Here is a 15,385-nt window from a genome sequence, read left to right as displayed (position 1 = left end):
TGCAGTGCGGGGAGGGAGAGTGGGGCGTGACACCTGCTGTTTCCCGAAACTCGCATCCACTTCCACAGCACACCTGAGGAAACTTTGTCCCCCCCACCCCCAACTCCATCAACCTCGTACGATTTTCGAGAGGCCGCTCACGTACGAGCTGCCCCGGCTGGCGGCGCTGCCGCCTGATGCACCGGGCTCAGGGTGCCCAGCAATGCTGAGTGTTGGACTTCAACCGGCTCCCTCCTGACCGCACGGCTGGCAGCTCTGCACAGCCGCGCCCGCGCCCGGCCTACCTGTGGTGAGGGCCTCCGCGGTGGCCATGTGCATGATGGTGTTGTCGCTCACTGGCCACTGCTCTGGGGAGAGCACGAGGCGGTCCAGCCCGCCGCTGCGCTGCAGCTCGCTCTGCACGGAGCCCGCGCTGCTGCTCTCCCTGCAGCAGTTGCTGTAGCCCAGGGCGTCGCCAGCAGCCCCCAGCAGCATCGCAGCCTTGAACTTCTCCATCGCTGGGGCCGGGCACGGCAGCTGCGGCTGCGGCCTTCGTCCCTGCCTCTGCTGCCTTCGGCCAGCGACGCTGACATTTATACTGTCACTGCTGCCGTCAGCGCGTCCTCTAAGGGGCTGGACGTTCCTTTCTTGTGTGCTGGTGCCACCAATGAGCTTGTATCCCACCACGTGGGAGGTGTCAGGTTCCCTGGCGTCCGGAGCAAAGCAGCTGCCGGGCTCCCGTGCGAGCTGAGCTGTCCCTCGCAGCAGGAGGCGTGTGCACATGTGGGCAGCGGGCCTCTCGCTGCACGAGGTCCGCGCCCACCGCCCCGCTCACCCGTTGCCTCTGGCTCTCGCCTTTCCCAGGAACTGCAAACGAATGCGTCTACCTTGCCACAGACTAGATTTTCCAGAAATTGCTAGAACCACCGTGCGGCCTGTGCCTGCTGCTCTGTCCCAGCGAAGCTCCGCCCACCTTGGTTTCCTCTCTTAGGAAGCTTGTTTTCTTTTCATGTTGGGGATAGAAAACTTGTAAAAAGGTTGCAGAAGTGAAGTGTCCTCCACACAAGGCTGTGGTTTGGAGGCGGCGGTGACTCTGGTCACCGCAGGGCCTCACGCACTGAGCCCTGCCAGGCTGTGAGGAGGAGGCAGGTGCAGCAGGGTCATTACCCCACCCCAGCCCCGGAGGGGGCCACGCCGCCCTCCCACCTCCCTGGGGATCCGATCTCAGCTCCAGAGCAGAAGGAAATACACCATGAAAATAAAACTTCTTGGTTACAGCAAGACAGTGAGCTGCCCTGAAACACGGGGCGCGGTGTCAGTGCTTGGGAAACCGGGGTTCTGGAGCTGGAGTCAGGCGCCCAGCACGCTCCAGGGCAGTCGCTGTCCCGGGCCAGGTCTCGGACAACAGTCGGAACAATCCCCACGGCCTGTGCTCCAGCGGCAACACTGAGATGAGCTCACCGGCTTCCTCGCTCAGGCCCAGGAACCGCGGCTGTGGCGTAAAGTTCGCTCCGGCCCCGTGGGGCAGAGAACACACGTGTTGCCCGTGAGCTTTACGGAGCTGTACACAGCATGCGCTACATCACTGAGACAGGACAGCGTCTACGCCGGGCATTCTGAGGGCAGAGGCGAACTTACACCACTTTTAACAAGTCCCGGGCATTCTGAGGGCAGAGGCGACCTTACACCACTTTTAACAAGCCCGGGGGTCGTGCTGCTGTAAAACTCCCCTCAGTTCTCTGTGAGCCTGCTCCCACGGAAGCACACCACGAGACGCTGGAGAAGAAAACCCCTGGAGACCTGGAGACGCAGCTGATGGAGTGCGCACCGGGAGGGGCCCAGGCCAGCGCGCAGGGGCCCGCCCTCCAGTGGCGGGAGCTGGCACAACCCAGAACAGAAGCAGACGACACAGGGCCAGGGAACAGTCGCCTTTAATGTTTCTGCAGATCTCAGCACGGCACACAGCACGTGACAGAATGACGAGCCCCTCCGCCACGTGTGCACAGCCCACGGGCTTTAGGTCTCAGAGGGGAGCCCAGACCCGCGGCCGCCACGGGGCTGAGCTCTGGGGACTTCTCTGCACGCGGGAAGCCTGGAAGGAACCCGACGTGCCTGAGTCGTACAACAGAGACGGCCCAGCGCCCGCTCATGTAGAGGGGAGCAGAGGCGAGAAAGGGCGCGTGGCGTGCTCTAGACTCTACTAGTCACGTCTAGGTACGTCCCCACGTGACTGGTGACATCCTCACACGACTCGCTATGTCTTCACACTGGTTATGTCCCCGTGTGACTGGTTATGTCCCCATGTGCCTGGTTATGTCCCAAGACTAGTTACATCCTCACACAACTAGCTATGACCCCATGTGACTAGTTGTATACCCGTGACTGGTTATGTCTTCATATGACTAATTATGTCCCCACATGACTAGTTACATCTTCACACAACTAGTTATGTCCCCATGTGACTGGTTATGCCCTCACATGACTAGTTATTTCCCTGTGACTGCTTAGGTCTTCACACAACTAGTTCTGTCCCTACATCCCAGTTCTGTCCTCATAGGCCTAGTTATGTCTCCACGTGACTGGTTACATCGCCGCATGACTGGGAAGGGCCGGCTCATCCCACCTGGGGTAGGGCACACAAACTGTGGACAACAGCGCGCATTCCCTGAAGTGCAGAGGGCACCTTGGGTGCGGGTGCTCTCTGTGGTGTCTGGAGGGGGTTGCCCTCCCCCACAGAGCGAGCCCAGCCCACCTGTTTCATGGCCCAGTTGCAGGCGGGCAGCAAGGCAGGCCTATGATGCCAAATGTGGCAAGCGAGGTGTGGCCACAGAGCGATGGTCACAGCTCAGCACCAGAGGGGCGGGGGCGTCCAGACCCTCTGAGGCAGGAGGAGCACAGACGCCCGGCCAGGTGCCCAGCGCAGGGGTGGGCTGCGGCCCACAGGTGAGACGAGGGCCTGGGGCCGGCATCAAGCGCGCATGACCCTGCGATGGCTGGACAGCGCGGGTGTCACTCACGGGTGACAGGAACCAGCGCGTCTGGTTTTCACATCTAACTCGTCACTCAACAGAAATCTTTCTCATGGAAAAACTCCTTCTTGAATGTAATAAAATACATTAAAGACACTCTGGGACTTCCCAGGAAGTTGACTAGCAGCATCAGACGCGGGGCGGGCCCCTCCGGCACGCAGCTAAGCAAAGCTTCACTGGGGACCGCTGCCTGCGCCCCCGTGCAAACTGCAACGGTGTCTTAGAAACCAGAAAGTGATCTCCAGATAAACACTACCGAAAGTGCAAACAAAAATAGATCTGGCAAATCTAGACATTCGATAATTCAAAAAATATAACTCTTGAATTTCTGGCACAAATTTAGAAAACGACGCGTGCAGAGGATCACCTTCTTCGGTGCATCTGCCACAGCTCCGACTTGTCTGGAGGTGCCGCGCCCCGCGAGGACACAGCGCGGCTCCTCAGGGCGATCACAGCACAGTGCAGAGTTCTGGTGACCGCTGGCGTCACCTCGGACCCTGAGCTAAGCGTCCCTGCAGCCCTGGCCGCGTGGGCCGTTTCTTTGTAACTAGAAAAACCATGCAGCAGTCTCCCGAAGCAGCAGCGTGAGGACAGGTCTCCTGAGTCGGCCGCCACTGTCGGGTGGACGGAGGTGGCTAGGCCGGCCTCACCCCGGTCGCGGATGGCCTCTGAAGGTGGCAGGCGTGCAGTGACTGACCAGAGCGTGGCCGCGCGGGATGCGTTCATCTCACAAGCCGGCCCCGCTGCCACTCTCCTCCTAGCGAGGGCGGGGCTCACCCGAGACCACTGGCCGGGCGTACTCGACAAAGTCGTCTATCAGGACTGGCCAGGCGCCTAGGGAAACACAGAAGGTTAAGTCGGTCAGACAAGGTTTTCCCACAAAACACCTGCATTTCAAGAATCCCGTGCCGTGCTCATGGACTAAGCCGGCTGAGGTTCCACAATCCTTACGCTCGAGGAGGCCAGGTGCACGCTAACTTGGGCTCTGTGAGGGCAGCCCACACCCGGCCCCTACGTGTGCTCCAGGGCCTGGCCCCCAGCAGCCAGGCCCACTTGTCCTATGAGGCAGCCATGAGGGGCAGCTCTCTTCCGGTCAGTGGTGCTCCTGACCCCAGGCGGGGCTGCTGGCCAGATCCCCCCAGGGGAGCCCACCCACACAGGGCCCAGGGCACCCCGCAGCTCCCGCAAGCTGAGCCTCTGGGACTTCCCAGACCTGGTTCGCTGCCTGTGAGGCATGGGAAAAGGGAGGTGCTGAGGACAGAGATGGATGAACTAAAACGACCCGCATACCAGTCACCCAGTGCCCCGGCTGAAGGTGTGGGACGAGGCTGTCCCAGAGCACGCCCTGGCCAGATGCGTGGCCACGAGGAAGACGTGAGGGGGCCTCAGGGACCCTGCAGCCCAGAGGCTCTGCTGCTCTCCCAGTGTGGCACACACGCAGGGTCCTGAAATCCCGGCACCACTTGGGTAAGTGAACAGAAACGGAAACCATAAGCCGGAACAGCGTGCTGCTGTCTGTGAGCTCTGAGAAGCAGGAAGCAGCAGGCGCCGCTCCGTCCCCCGCGTCTCGGGAGACGAACGGGACCTGCCTGACTGCTGGTTCTGAAGCCGTCAACCCCTCTCCTCCTCCAGGCCCCTGTGCCCTCAGCCCTCTGGAGAAAGGGAGAGGTGACAGCCCCGTCCGACACAGCATCTCCCACAACCTCTAGTACCTTCTTCATCGTAGTTGGACATATCGTCTGCAATCACGTTTCCAAAATCTAGCAGGAGGTTCCAGGTGTCCCTGGGAATGGACCTTTTGTGATGCTCCTAACGTGCAAGAGAAAAACCCCCGGGTTGACACCGAGTTCAGCTCTCAGATGTTCAGGCCGGCGGTTCACACCCACTGAGGGATCCTCGTCAACCCAGGAGCAAGCCCGACAGCAGAAACGCTACAGGTCACAGTGACAGCAGCACCCAGGCTAAGAGCAACAATGCCCACGTCCAGACAGGGAACAGGCGTACTTGACCCCGCGAACACCTCACACTCCAGGCCAGAAGCTGCCGCTGCTCAGACACCAGGCCGCACCGTGCCCTCTGCCTCCCGCAGACGAGTTCAGGACGAGTGCAAGCGACTGTAAACACTCATCTCGTTATATGCCAGGCAGGTCTTCCACTGGGACGCGACACCTCTCCAAGAACACCGTGGGGATGGGCGTGAGGCACGGGCTCTGCTTCTGATTCCAGCTTCCCGCTAACCTGCCCCTCGGAGGCCGTGGTGAGAGTTCAAGGACTTGGGTCGCTGCCACCCTTGTGGGAGACTAAGTGTGTTCCCAGCTCCTGGCTTTGGCCTGGCTCAGCCCTGGACGTGTGGGCATTTGGGGAGTGAACCAGAGGATGAAGAGCTCTCTCTTGATCTTTCAAATCAATAAGTAAGTGAACAGATAAATAAGTAACCTGTGACTCAACACTACAGGTAATGTAAGAGCTGTGTCCTCCCTGCCCCCGACTCAAGGGAGTGCCTGGTCTCCCACCGTCAGCACTCATCTCTCTCGTGCCTGTCCTGGCGTGTTAATCACGTCCATATGTAAACTCATCAAGAGCTTATAAGCTGTTTACCACTTTAAAACACTAACTCCTACCAAGTTATACCTGGTTTTCTGCCACCGTCTTTTCCACTCAGCATATGTCGGCGATCGAGCCTGTGGCCGACGCCGCCCACCCGAGCTCATGCACTCTGCGGCTCTGTAACCAGGGCTGAGGTTTAACTCGTCCCCTACCCGAGGACACTGGGCTGCTCCAGGGTCCTGTGGTCACAAGGCCAGGGGCACGTTCATCCTGACCCTGTGCACTGGGAATGTCTACAATTCGGGTTTGACCCCAGGTGGAGGAAGGCGTCATGGGCAAGGTTTCCTCCACCCTCTGGACAGACGTAGCCAGACGGGATGGGGCAGGTTTCTCAACACACCTCTCACAGTCAGCTCCCGCCGCCCCCGCGCCCACTCTGCGAGTACTGTGCCTCCGTGAGGAGACTCAGGCACACACGGCTCTTTCTGTGGCAGGGCAAAGTACACACACCACCTGGCACCATAAACCGAGGGTGGAGGCGCCGGTGCTCGGCCAGGCCGTGGGCTGTGCTGTGAAGACCACTGCCTTTGATTTCCATGGGGAGGACAAGCCGTGTGGGTCTGCCACCCTCAGGGCTGTCCACCTCACCAGAAGGGCCCGATGTGGCTGCAGGTCCCACCCCACGGTCTCCTAGCCAACAAACCCACTGTACACACACGTCCCAGCGCCCTTGGCCTGGGAGCCGTGGGGCAGCTGGAGACCAGGCACGGCCCTGTGGCTGCACCAAGCTTTTTCCTTAGGGGCCAGAAGCTTCCTGCTGGGAGGCATTGATTTAGTTCAAGGGGTTCAGACGGCGACAGGCAGAGGGCTGCTGGGGCTGGCAGATCTTGCAGAACCCGAGGAGAGGGTGCTTGTGGGGCGCCGTGAGCTGTTCTCTGGGACCCCCTCAGGGCAGTCCCCACCTGGGCTCACCGCCGTGCCTTCCATGCGGTGCCAAGGCCGTGCACCGGCTCACCTGGGACCTGAGGGACTCTGTGTGGGACATCCCCTCACCCAGAACTGCCCCGCGTCAGCTCCAGCCACAGGACTGCACACAGCCGCACACCCGACAACCCCGCCTTCCGGCTGGGCACACAGAGCAAGAAACGGGGCGCTACTTACCAGTAAGAACGTGTTCCAGAGATCTAGAAACTTAAACCTCCCAGATAATACCAGTTTCCAATAGGCAACAGCCATTTCTAAATCTGGCAAAAAAAGAGAAAGGGCAGTTAGTAAACCCAGTCGCTTTTTCTCTATTGCCCAAGAAAATGAGCTTCCCCGCAGGCTAACACCAGGCGTCACAGGAGGGCCGACGGCTGCGTGTCCCTGGGCTCTGCAGACGCAGGGGAGAGGACTTGTGCGCCGCACTGTCTGCACTGGGAGGTGACTGTCCCTCAGCGGTCAGCGCGGGAGACGGGCGCGCGTCCTTTGGTCCTGACCTGATCCCTGGTAACGCGTGCATTTCTAACACAGGCCGCTGCCCTTTCTCCACAGGAAGCTGCAGCGCGCGTCTTGTCCAGGAGCGACACGCCGCCCTCCCACGGGCCTGCCCTGTCCCTGCACCAGCAAGAACAGCTCTGGGAACTGCCGACTCCCAGACCGGCCAGACGCGTGAGCAGCGCAGGGAAGAGCGCCCACTGCCACTGAGGTCAGGAGCCTTCCAGGTCGCGACTGCCGCCGGTCCGGCCAGCGTGCTGTGTGCTGCCCGCAGGGCAGTCGGCCCCGTCTCCAGCAGCTGGCTGACGGGGTGCGTGCTCGCAGGACCCCCATCCATAGGCTTTGGAACACGGACTTGTTCTCCTCTCACTGCAAGGTTCCTGTTTGCTGTTGTGTGCTTGACAGACCAAGTGCATACACAGGGTAGGAGGTTTATTTCTTAAAACCAATCACCTCTAGTGTGTTGAACAGTGGGTACCGCTTGTGGGCAACAGAGCAGTTACACTGAAATAGTTTCCTGATCACACCAGATAAACTCATGTGAAAAGCAGATTAATAAAGATGTCAAAGGGGGCCGGCACCGTGGCTCACTTGGCTAATCCTCCACCTGTGGCTCTGGCATCCCATATGGGCGCCGGGTTCTAGTCCTGGTTGCCCCTCTTCCAGTCCAGCTCTTTGCTGTGTCCCGGGAGGGCAGTGGAGGATGGCCCAGGTCCTTGGGCCCTGCACCCCATGGGAGACCAGGAGAAGCACCTGGTTCCTGGCTTCAGATCGGTGCAGTGCCAACCGTGGCGGCCATTTTTGGGGGGTGAACCAATGGAAGGAAGACCTTTATCTCTGTCTCTCCCTCTCACTGTCTGTAACTCTACCTGTCAAATAAATAAATAAAACATAAAATAAAATAAAAAAATAAATATGTCAAGGGACTACATTCGTTTAGGGCAAAATACCCAATTAAGCTCTTCAAAAGATCTCCCGCTGAACCTGCTGTAGTCCCATGTGTGTTAAACGGCGACAAAGCCAGAGCTCGGAGCGTGCCAGGGCTGATCCCTGTTAGAGGGGACACGGAGGGGGTCTAGGCAGCAGCCAGCTGAAGGAAGAGCTCTGTTTCTGTGTCTGAAGGGCCCGCAGAGGCCTCCTGAGCGGCAGACACCCTGGGTCTTGATCAGAAAGCGAGAGGGGTCAGACGTCCCGGAACGGGCGCGTGGGCAGCTCTCTAGGCCTTACCTATTGGGCCCGCAGTGCAATGCTAAGGAGGTTACTCTTGTCCTGCTTATAAGGCTACATCCTTATCCCTTAGGAGCAACATTAATTGCAATCTATATTCAGCTCATCTTAATGGTGTAAAGCTCTCACAGAGAGATGGAGGTGAACCTGGGGAGGAAAGAGAAATAAAGTTCACGGCAAACATTTAACCTGCTTGCTTCCGGGCCAGTTTGGTCCTAGAAACCTTTCTTACAAAGTACCTGACCTGCATGATTGACAATCGCACGACTCACAGAAAGTGTGTGTTTCCCACGGCTACCGCCTGTGCACGGTGCGAGTCTCCCATGGCTACCGTCTGTGCACAGCGTTTAACACAGTCCCACACGGAGCCGTGTGCAAAACCACCACAGTAACAAGAGTCAAACTGAGAGCAGAGACCGCAGGTGGCCAGCACGAGGGCCAGAGTTCCAGAGTGGCCGCTTTCTCCCCAAGGACCTGGGCCCTCTCCCCTGAGCGTGAAACGCTTAGGGCCGGACGAAGACGGTGAGACGATGGTTCTCTGCCTGGGAGGGACCTCAGGGCACACAGGACGTAGCCACGTCAGGAACCAGCATTCCCAGAGCTAGCTCCAAACTCGAGCCAGGAGGAAGCCACTCAAGTTCCTTACGTGAAGACAGAGTTGAAACACCTTCATGAGCCCCTGTACTGGGATGCCCATGGACAAGACATGTGAGCACACGCAGCCTCAGTGCACAGACGGGGGCTCGGCAGTGGAGGAGGCGCTGGGCACGCCTCCCCTGCCCCCCGAGCCCACGCGTTCCAGCTCCCGGGGACAGAGACCTCGCGATAGTCAGATTTGAAATGGTTTAAATAGGCCACTCTGGTTTTGGTTTACGATCACAAAAATATTCTTCTTGCTTTATTACTTTTTTAAAGCGCTCTTAAATTTTCTAAAACAGTGTGTAATCTATAGGAAACAGCCACACGATCCCAGAATTCTGAACAGACTATGGTTTGAATGTAATTTCATTTTTCTTCAATTACTCCCATGAAGCAAAGAAACAAAATCAGTGTCTTGTAAGTCCCTGGTGGGCGCCTGGTGAACATTTAAGTGTCTCCAGGAGTAGAAGATGATCTGCTGTCAGTGAGGAACGGGGGCCACGCTCTGTCAGTGAGGAACTGGGGCCACGCTCTGTCAGTGAGGAACTGGGGCCACGCTCTGTCAGTGAGGAACGGGGGCCACGCTCTGTCAGTGAGGAACGGGGGCCACGCTCTGTCAGTGAGGAACGGGGGCCACGCTCTGTCAGTGAGGAACTGGGGCCACGCTCTGTCAGTGAGGAACGGGGGCCACGCTCTGTCAGTGAGGAACTGGGGCCACGCTCTGTCAGTGAGGAACGGGGGACACGCTCTGTCAGTGAGGAACTGGGGCCACGCTCTGTCAGTGAGGAACGGGGGACACGCTCTGTCAGTGAGGAACGGGGGCCACGCTCTGTCAGTGAGGAACTGGGGCCACGCTCTGTCAGTGAGGAACGGGGGACACGCTCTGTCAGTGAGGAACTGGGGACACGCTCTGTCAGTGAGGAGCTGGGGCCACGCTCTGTCAGTGAGGAACGGGGGCCACGCTCTGTCAGGGAGGAACGGGGGCCACGCTCTGTCAGTGAGGAACAGGGGCCACGCTCTGTCAGTGAGGAGCTGGGGCCACGCTCTGTCAGTGAGGAACGGGGGCCACGCTCTGTCAGTGAGGAACTGGGGACACGCTCTGTCAGTGAGGAACTGGGGCCACGCTCTGTCAGTGAGGAACGGGGGCCACGCTCTGTCAGTGAGGAACGGGGGCCACGCTCTGTCAGTGAGGAACGGGGACCACGCTCTGTCAGTGAGGAACTGGGGCCACGCTCTGTCAGTGAGGAACGGGGGCCACGCTCTGTCAGTGAGGAACTGGGGACACGCTCTGTCAGTGAGGAACGGGGGCCACGCTCTGTCAGTGAGGAACTGGGGCCACGCTCTGTCAGTGAGGAACTGGGGCCACGCTCTGTCAGTGAGGAACTGGGGCCACGCTCTGTCAGTGAGGAACGGGGGCCACGCTCTGTCAGTGAGGAACTGGGGACACGCTCTGTCAGTGAGGAACTGGGGCCACGCTCTGTCAGTGAGGAACGGGGGACACGCTCTGTCAGTGAGGAACGGGGGCCACGCTCTGTCAGTGAGGAACGGGGGGCACGCTCTGTCAGTGAGGAGCTGGGGACACGCTCTGTCAGTGAGGAACTGGGGACACGCTCTGCTCCGGTTTGGCTTTGCCGGCCTGTTCTCCTGCCTCATGCTAAAATGCATCAGGTCCGGCATCGCAGACGAGGGTCAAACTCGGCGTATCCTTAGGCTGCATGCTGCTGGGATACATGAGGAAAGCAAGCGCTGTCACCTCAAATCGGACACTGCAGAGCCTGACTTCCACCTGCTGGGAATCACTGTGGCGCTGTCCTGGGAGGGACAGCCCAGGGGAGGAGGCGAGGGCTCCCTGGCACGTCCGCCCAGCCCGCGGGAGCGTGAGCTATGGAACAAGCCCTCGTGTGTGGCGCCTTGCTTCCGAGGCGGCTGCTTGTGCGGCAGGTGCCGACCCAACCAGCGGTGCTGTGGGCACTGCCTGCAGCCCAGCTCCCCGCGTCCCTTGCTGCATCTCAAACACCACGCCCCTGGAAGTCGCAGGAAATGCAACCATGTAGGCACTTTCCCTTCCAAGCCTAAGAGGAAGGGTGCCGAGCCCGCACACAGCAAGCAGCACAAATGAGGAGGAGGAGGCTACTCTGAAAACGCTGAAGAGGCACGGAGCAGCGAGGAGCGCGCCACGTGCTGTGCGCAGGTGCTTTCTCCCGAGAACCAGCAGGCACCACGGCGCAAGCTCAGATCAGGCTAACGTCACAAAGCCAGGAACGCCTCCCGGGACAACCCAGCAGCAACGGGCCCCTGAAGCCCCTCGAAAACCAGGGTGGGCCACAGACCAGAAGAGGCCCTAGTTCAGTAAAGCAGGGGGGTGCCCCTCCTGTTGGAGTGAGTGTCCCTGTGAAGACAGGGGACCCAGGAGACACAGAGGTAGAAGCCCTGGAGTGTAAGGAGAAATGGCCACCTGGCAGGAGCAGGCCGCCATCCTGCCCGGACGGCCCAGGACACACAGGAGCAGGCGCCATCCTGTCCGGACGGCCCAGGGCACACAGGAGCAGGTGAGCAGGTGCCATCCTGCCCGGATGGAAAAGGGGCACAAAGTAGCAGGCACCATCCTGTCCAGACGGCCCAGGGCACACAGGAGCAGGCGCCATCCTGCCCAGACAGCCCAGGGGCACACAGGAGCAGGCGCCATCCTGCCCAGACGGCCCAGGTGCACACAGGAGCAGGCGCCATCCTACCCAGACGGCCCAGGGCACACAGGAACAGGTGCCATCCTGCCCAGACGGCCCAGGGCACACAGGAGCAGGCGCCATCCTACCCAGACGGCCCAGGGGCACACAGGAGCAGGCGCCATCCTGCCCAGACGGCCCAGGGGCACACAGGAACAGGTGCCATCCTGTCCAGTCAGCCCAGGGCACACAGGAACAGGTGCCATCCTGCCCAGATGGCCTAGGGCACACAGGAACAGGTGCCATCCTGCCCAGACGGCCCAGGGGCACACAGGAACAGGTGCCATCCTGCCCAGACAGCCCAGGGCACACAGGAGCAGGCGCCATCCTGTCCAGACGGCCCAGGGCACACAGGAGCAGGCGCCATCCTACCCAGACGGCCCAGTGGTACAGCGGGAGCCTCTGCTTCTTGCTTGTCCATTTCTTGACAAGCTTGGCAATAAGCTCTAGAAAACACCAATGACGGCACTGTCACTGGGGTCACAGCTTGAATTCTGCCACAGAACAGTGTGGGATAGAGAACAGAAAAAAAGGAGTGTGTTAGTCCCCATGGAAAGAAACCAGGTGCTCAAAGAGCAGCCTTGAGTACAGCCATGAGGACGCCACTTCAGAAACAGCCGGATCAGGCACTGTCCGGGTGTGGGGATGGGAGACGCGGCAGAGGGTGCAGGCCAGGAGGGCGGTGCCCGCCCAGCAGCCCCACCGACTTCAAAGCAGGGATCTCAATGGACGTCTGTGGCCCTGTGTTTACAGCAGACAAAGGAGGACGCTGGGTGGACGAATGGAGCAACGACCCTGGGGAGGCCACACTGTGAGAAATGAGCTGGGCTGGTGCCTGGAGGAGGCAGACCCACCCAGACCGAGCAGGAGGAGCGACGGGGCTCAAGTGTGAGGCGGCCCAGGCTTGCGCGTTCTAGAAATACATCTTGGCGGAGGCTGCACAAGGAAGGGACTCACTGTGGGCTGCGACATCGGCGGTGCAGCTCCTGCCTGCTCTCCGTCCCCGGGGCTGAGTGTCAGCCTGGAGGCTGGGCCGTCCCGCAGCTGTGACTCCCCTGGGCAGGCCAGGGTCTCCTGGAGACAGGGAGAGCAGCGAAGGGGCTCACAGCTGCTCTGACTCCTGTGGGTGCACCTGGCGCTGGCTGTAACAGCCCCGCCTTCTTAAGGAGGGAGCGACCACTGTGGGCAGCCCCTGCACGCAGCGGGGAGGCATCAGGACGGAAACCCTGGTGCTCCTGGCAGTTTCCACCTGGGGGTTCCAGCTCCTCTCCGGCTCCCCCTGCGATGCTTCTCATCTGGAACACTGTTTATCGACGGGAGTCTCTCTCTGAGCACCTTCTGTTGCAGTCTGATTCTTACTTCAGAGGCCTCATGACCGCCCCTCCAAAGCGGCAGGAGGCGTCCCTGAACGGTGCAAGACAACAAGTATGATCAACTTAGCCCGGCTTTCAGACAGCGGCGAGCCAGAAATGAAGGAAGAGAGCAGAGCAGGATCAAAATCTCAGATGAGCAGGATCTCAAACTGGGAAATTAAGTTTTCCCGTGAACAACACATAGTAAAGCACAAGTCACAGCGGTCACTCAGCGCACGGCACGACCCGCCGAGCCACCTGCAGGTCACCTGCCCAGCTGGCACCACGCTCCGACCATCACTGCCTACTGCCGGCCATCCCAACCGGTCAGTGAGGTGTAGGGGACACAGAACGCACACAATCAGCCGGCACTGAAAACTTACCATCACCATTTGCTATGCCAAAATCATTGTGAGCATCTCCACTTACAGTCCCGCTAAGACCTGGCCTCTCACAGGGGTGCGCGTCATACTCACCTAACCCTTTCTGCCCAGGGTTCTTAGCAAAGGAAAAAGTGAACTGATAAAAATCCTTAAACTTCGTGGAGTCCTTGAGTTCCTGCTCCAGCCTCGGCAGAAGTGCTTTCAGCTTCTCGGTGCTGTCACACCTGCAAGAGAGACAGCTGTGGCTCAGGGCAGACACTTCTCCCCAGCCGGTCCTCCCTGCTCTGTGCCGTAGGGCTGTGGCTACGGGGCGCCCATTGCCCAGTGTCCCCTGCAATGCAACACATGGACACTGTTTTGAGTGCGGGGCCCGGGGGAGTCACAGGGCCCACCCTCCTGCCCAGAGGGAGCTGAGAGGCTCTGGGCTGCAGGCGTGACGGCTGGACAGCTCTGTGCATATGCTGAAGCCATGGAGGGCGAACTTCATAACTTTTAAGATTTATTTATTTGAAAGACAGAGAGGGGAGAGATAGGGAGGAGGGTGAGAAGGGGGAGAAAGGGAGAAAGCCAGCCAGCGACAGAGACAGACACATCTTCCATCTGCTGGCTCAACCCTTCAACAGCCCCAAGGCTGGCCAGGCTGAAGCCAGGAGCCCAGAACTCCATCCAGGTCTCCCTCACGGGTGGCGAGGAGCCCAGGCCTCCGGTCATCTTCTGCCGCGCATTCAGCAGAGAGCTGGACAGGGTGCAAACAGGTGCTCTGACCTGGAAGGCAGGCATCACGGGGCCGCATCATGCCACTGGCCCCGGGCTGTGGACTTCAAAGGGGAGAAGACACAACCTGTGCGCTATGTCTCAGCAAAGCTGCTGTCCAAACAGAACCACTTCCTGTAAACCTGAATAAGGGCAAGGGTTAGCTGCAGCTTCAACCGTGCCCAGGCCAAGGCACTGAAGACAGCACAATGATGGGGTAGACAGGCCGTGGGACAGCACTACTGCCTCTCTGTGCTATCGAGCAAGGCAAAAGTAAACCTGCATCATGAAGATGCTGTGTTTCGGGACTCTTCATTGCAGCTGGTTAAGGCAGCCATGTACAGGAGCTGGCATCTGTGGCACATTGGTTAACCTGCCGCTCCATACAGGAGTGCCGGCTCAAGACCAGCTGCTCTGCTTCAGATCCAGCTGCGACAACGCCCCTGGGAAGCAGAGGACGGCAGCCCACGTCCTTGGGCCCTGCCCCCCACAGAGGAGACCCAGATGGGGTCCAGGTACCTGGGTTCAGCTTGGCCCCGCCCTGGCTACTGTGGCCACTTAGGGAGTGAACAAGTAGTTGGAAGAGCTCTCTCTCTGCTCCTCCTGTCATTCTGCCCTTAAATAAATAAATCTTTTTTTTAAAAATCTGAGTTTAAAAAATCTCAAGTTTTAAAATTAAAATTTCTTCCAAAAAATAATCTTTAGAAATATAAAATAGCCATTTAAAATCAATTTTTAAAAATTTTTGTTTTAATTTTATTTGGAAGGCAGCTAAGAAACTCAAAGACAGAGAGACCTTTCATCTGCTCGTTCACTCCTCAAATGCCGGCAACCGCCACGGCTAAGAACACAACCAGGGTTTCTCCCGGGCACGGCGAGGATCCGGCTGCTTAAACCACCGTCCGTTACTGCCAGGGCACACAGCAGGAAGCTGGGGTGCAGGCAGCTGGGATCCAAGTCCAGCCCCTCTGATGGGGCAGGTGTCCCCAGTGAGGTCTCAAGCACTGTACCCATGGCCCACCCCTAAATGACCTGTAAGGCAAAACCTGGAAAAGGAAATAGAGCCTGTTTTATTCCAACTGAACAGCGAGGACTAGAAAAAGCAACACTTCCCTTATCCACTTATCCAATCAGAGCAGAGCTAAGGAAAGACGAGAGGAAGCCTCAGACAGCACCCCTGGAACACATAGGATGGCCCACGAGCACACACAGAAGCACACAGAGCAGCCATGAGCACACAGAAACACAGAGCAGCCACGAGCACACAGAAGCACACA

At 59.0% G+C, this 15,385-nt stretch overlaps 2 protein-coding genes across 5 annotated transcripts in view; both read right to left on the bottom strand.

Moving 5' to 3' along the window:
* ADPRHL1 (ADP-ribosylhydrolase like 1) overlaps positions 1–804 on the bottom strand; it is a 34,613-nt gene extending 33,809 nt beyond the window's left edge. Inside the window, exon 1 of one of the 2 annotated variants that reach the window (XR_011378687.1) lies at positions 285–598. Coding sequence is in view for 1 of the 2 variants with exons in the window: in XM_051841684.2 (XP_051697644.2) it covers positions 285–762 (478 nt within the window). In the remaining variant the exon portion in view is untranslated. Of the gene's footprint in view, positions 1–284 lie in introns of both variants that reach the window. The other variant, XM_051841684.2, reaches the window with a different exon arrangement.
* A 1,088-nt stretch (positions 805–1,892) lies between these two features.
* DCUN1D2 (defective in cullin neddylation 1 domain containing 2) overlaps positions 1,893–15,385 on the bottom strand; it is a 28,941-nt gene continuing 15,448 nt past the window's right edge. For 2 of the 3 annotated variants that reach the window (XM_051841697.2, XM_051841698.2), the window contains exons 4-7: positions 13,449–13,579; positions 6,717–6,799; positions 4,721–4,817; positions 1,893–3,842 (exon numbers count right to left, since the gene is read on the bottom strand). In XM_051841697.2, coding sequence (XP_051697657.1) covers positions 3,766–3,842; positions 4,721–4,817; positions 6,717–6,799; positions 13,449–13,579 — 388 coding nt within the window. In that variant the 3' untranslated portion in view covers positions 1,893–3,765. The remainder of the gene's footprint in view (positions 3,843–4,720; positions 4,818–6,716; positions 6,800–13,448; positions 13,580–15,385) is intronic. The other variant, XR_011378692.1, reaches the window with a different exon arrangement.

Source organism: Oryctolagus cuniculus, chromosome 9 (genome assembly GCF_964237555.1).
Source record: "Oryctolagus cuniculus chromosome 9, mOryCun1.1, whole genome shotgun sequence".
Classification (NCBI taxonomy): Eukaryota; Metazoa; Chordata; class Mammalia; order Lagomorpha; family Leporidae; genus Oryctolagus; species Oryctolagus cuniculus.
Note: the sequence above shows the minus strand (reverse complement) of the source record. Positions and strands in the feature narration are given on the sequence as shown.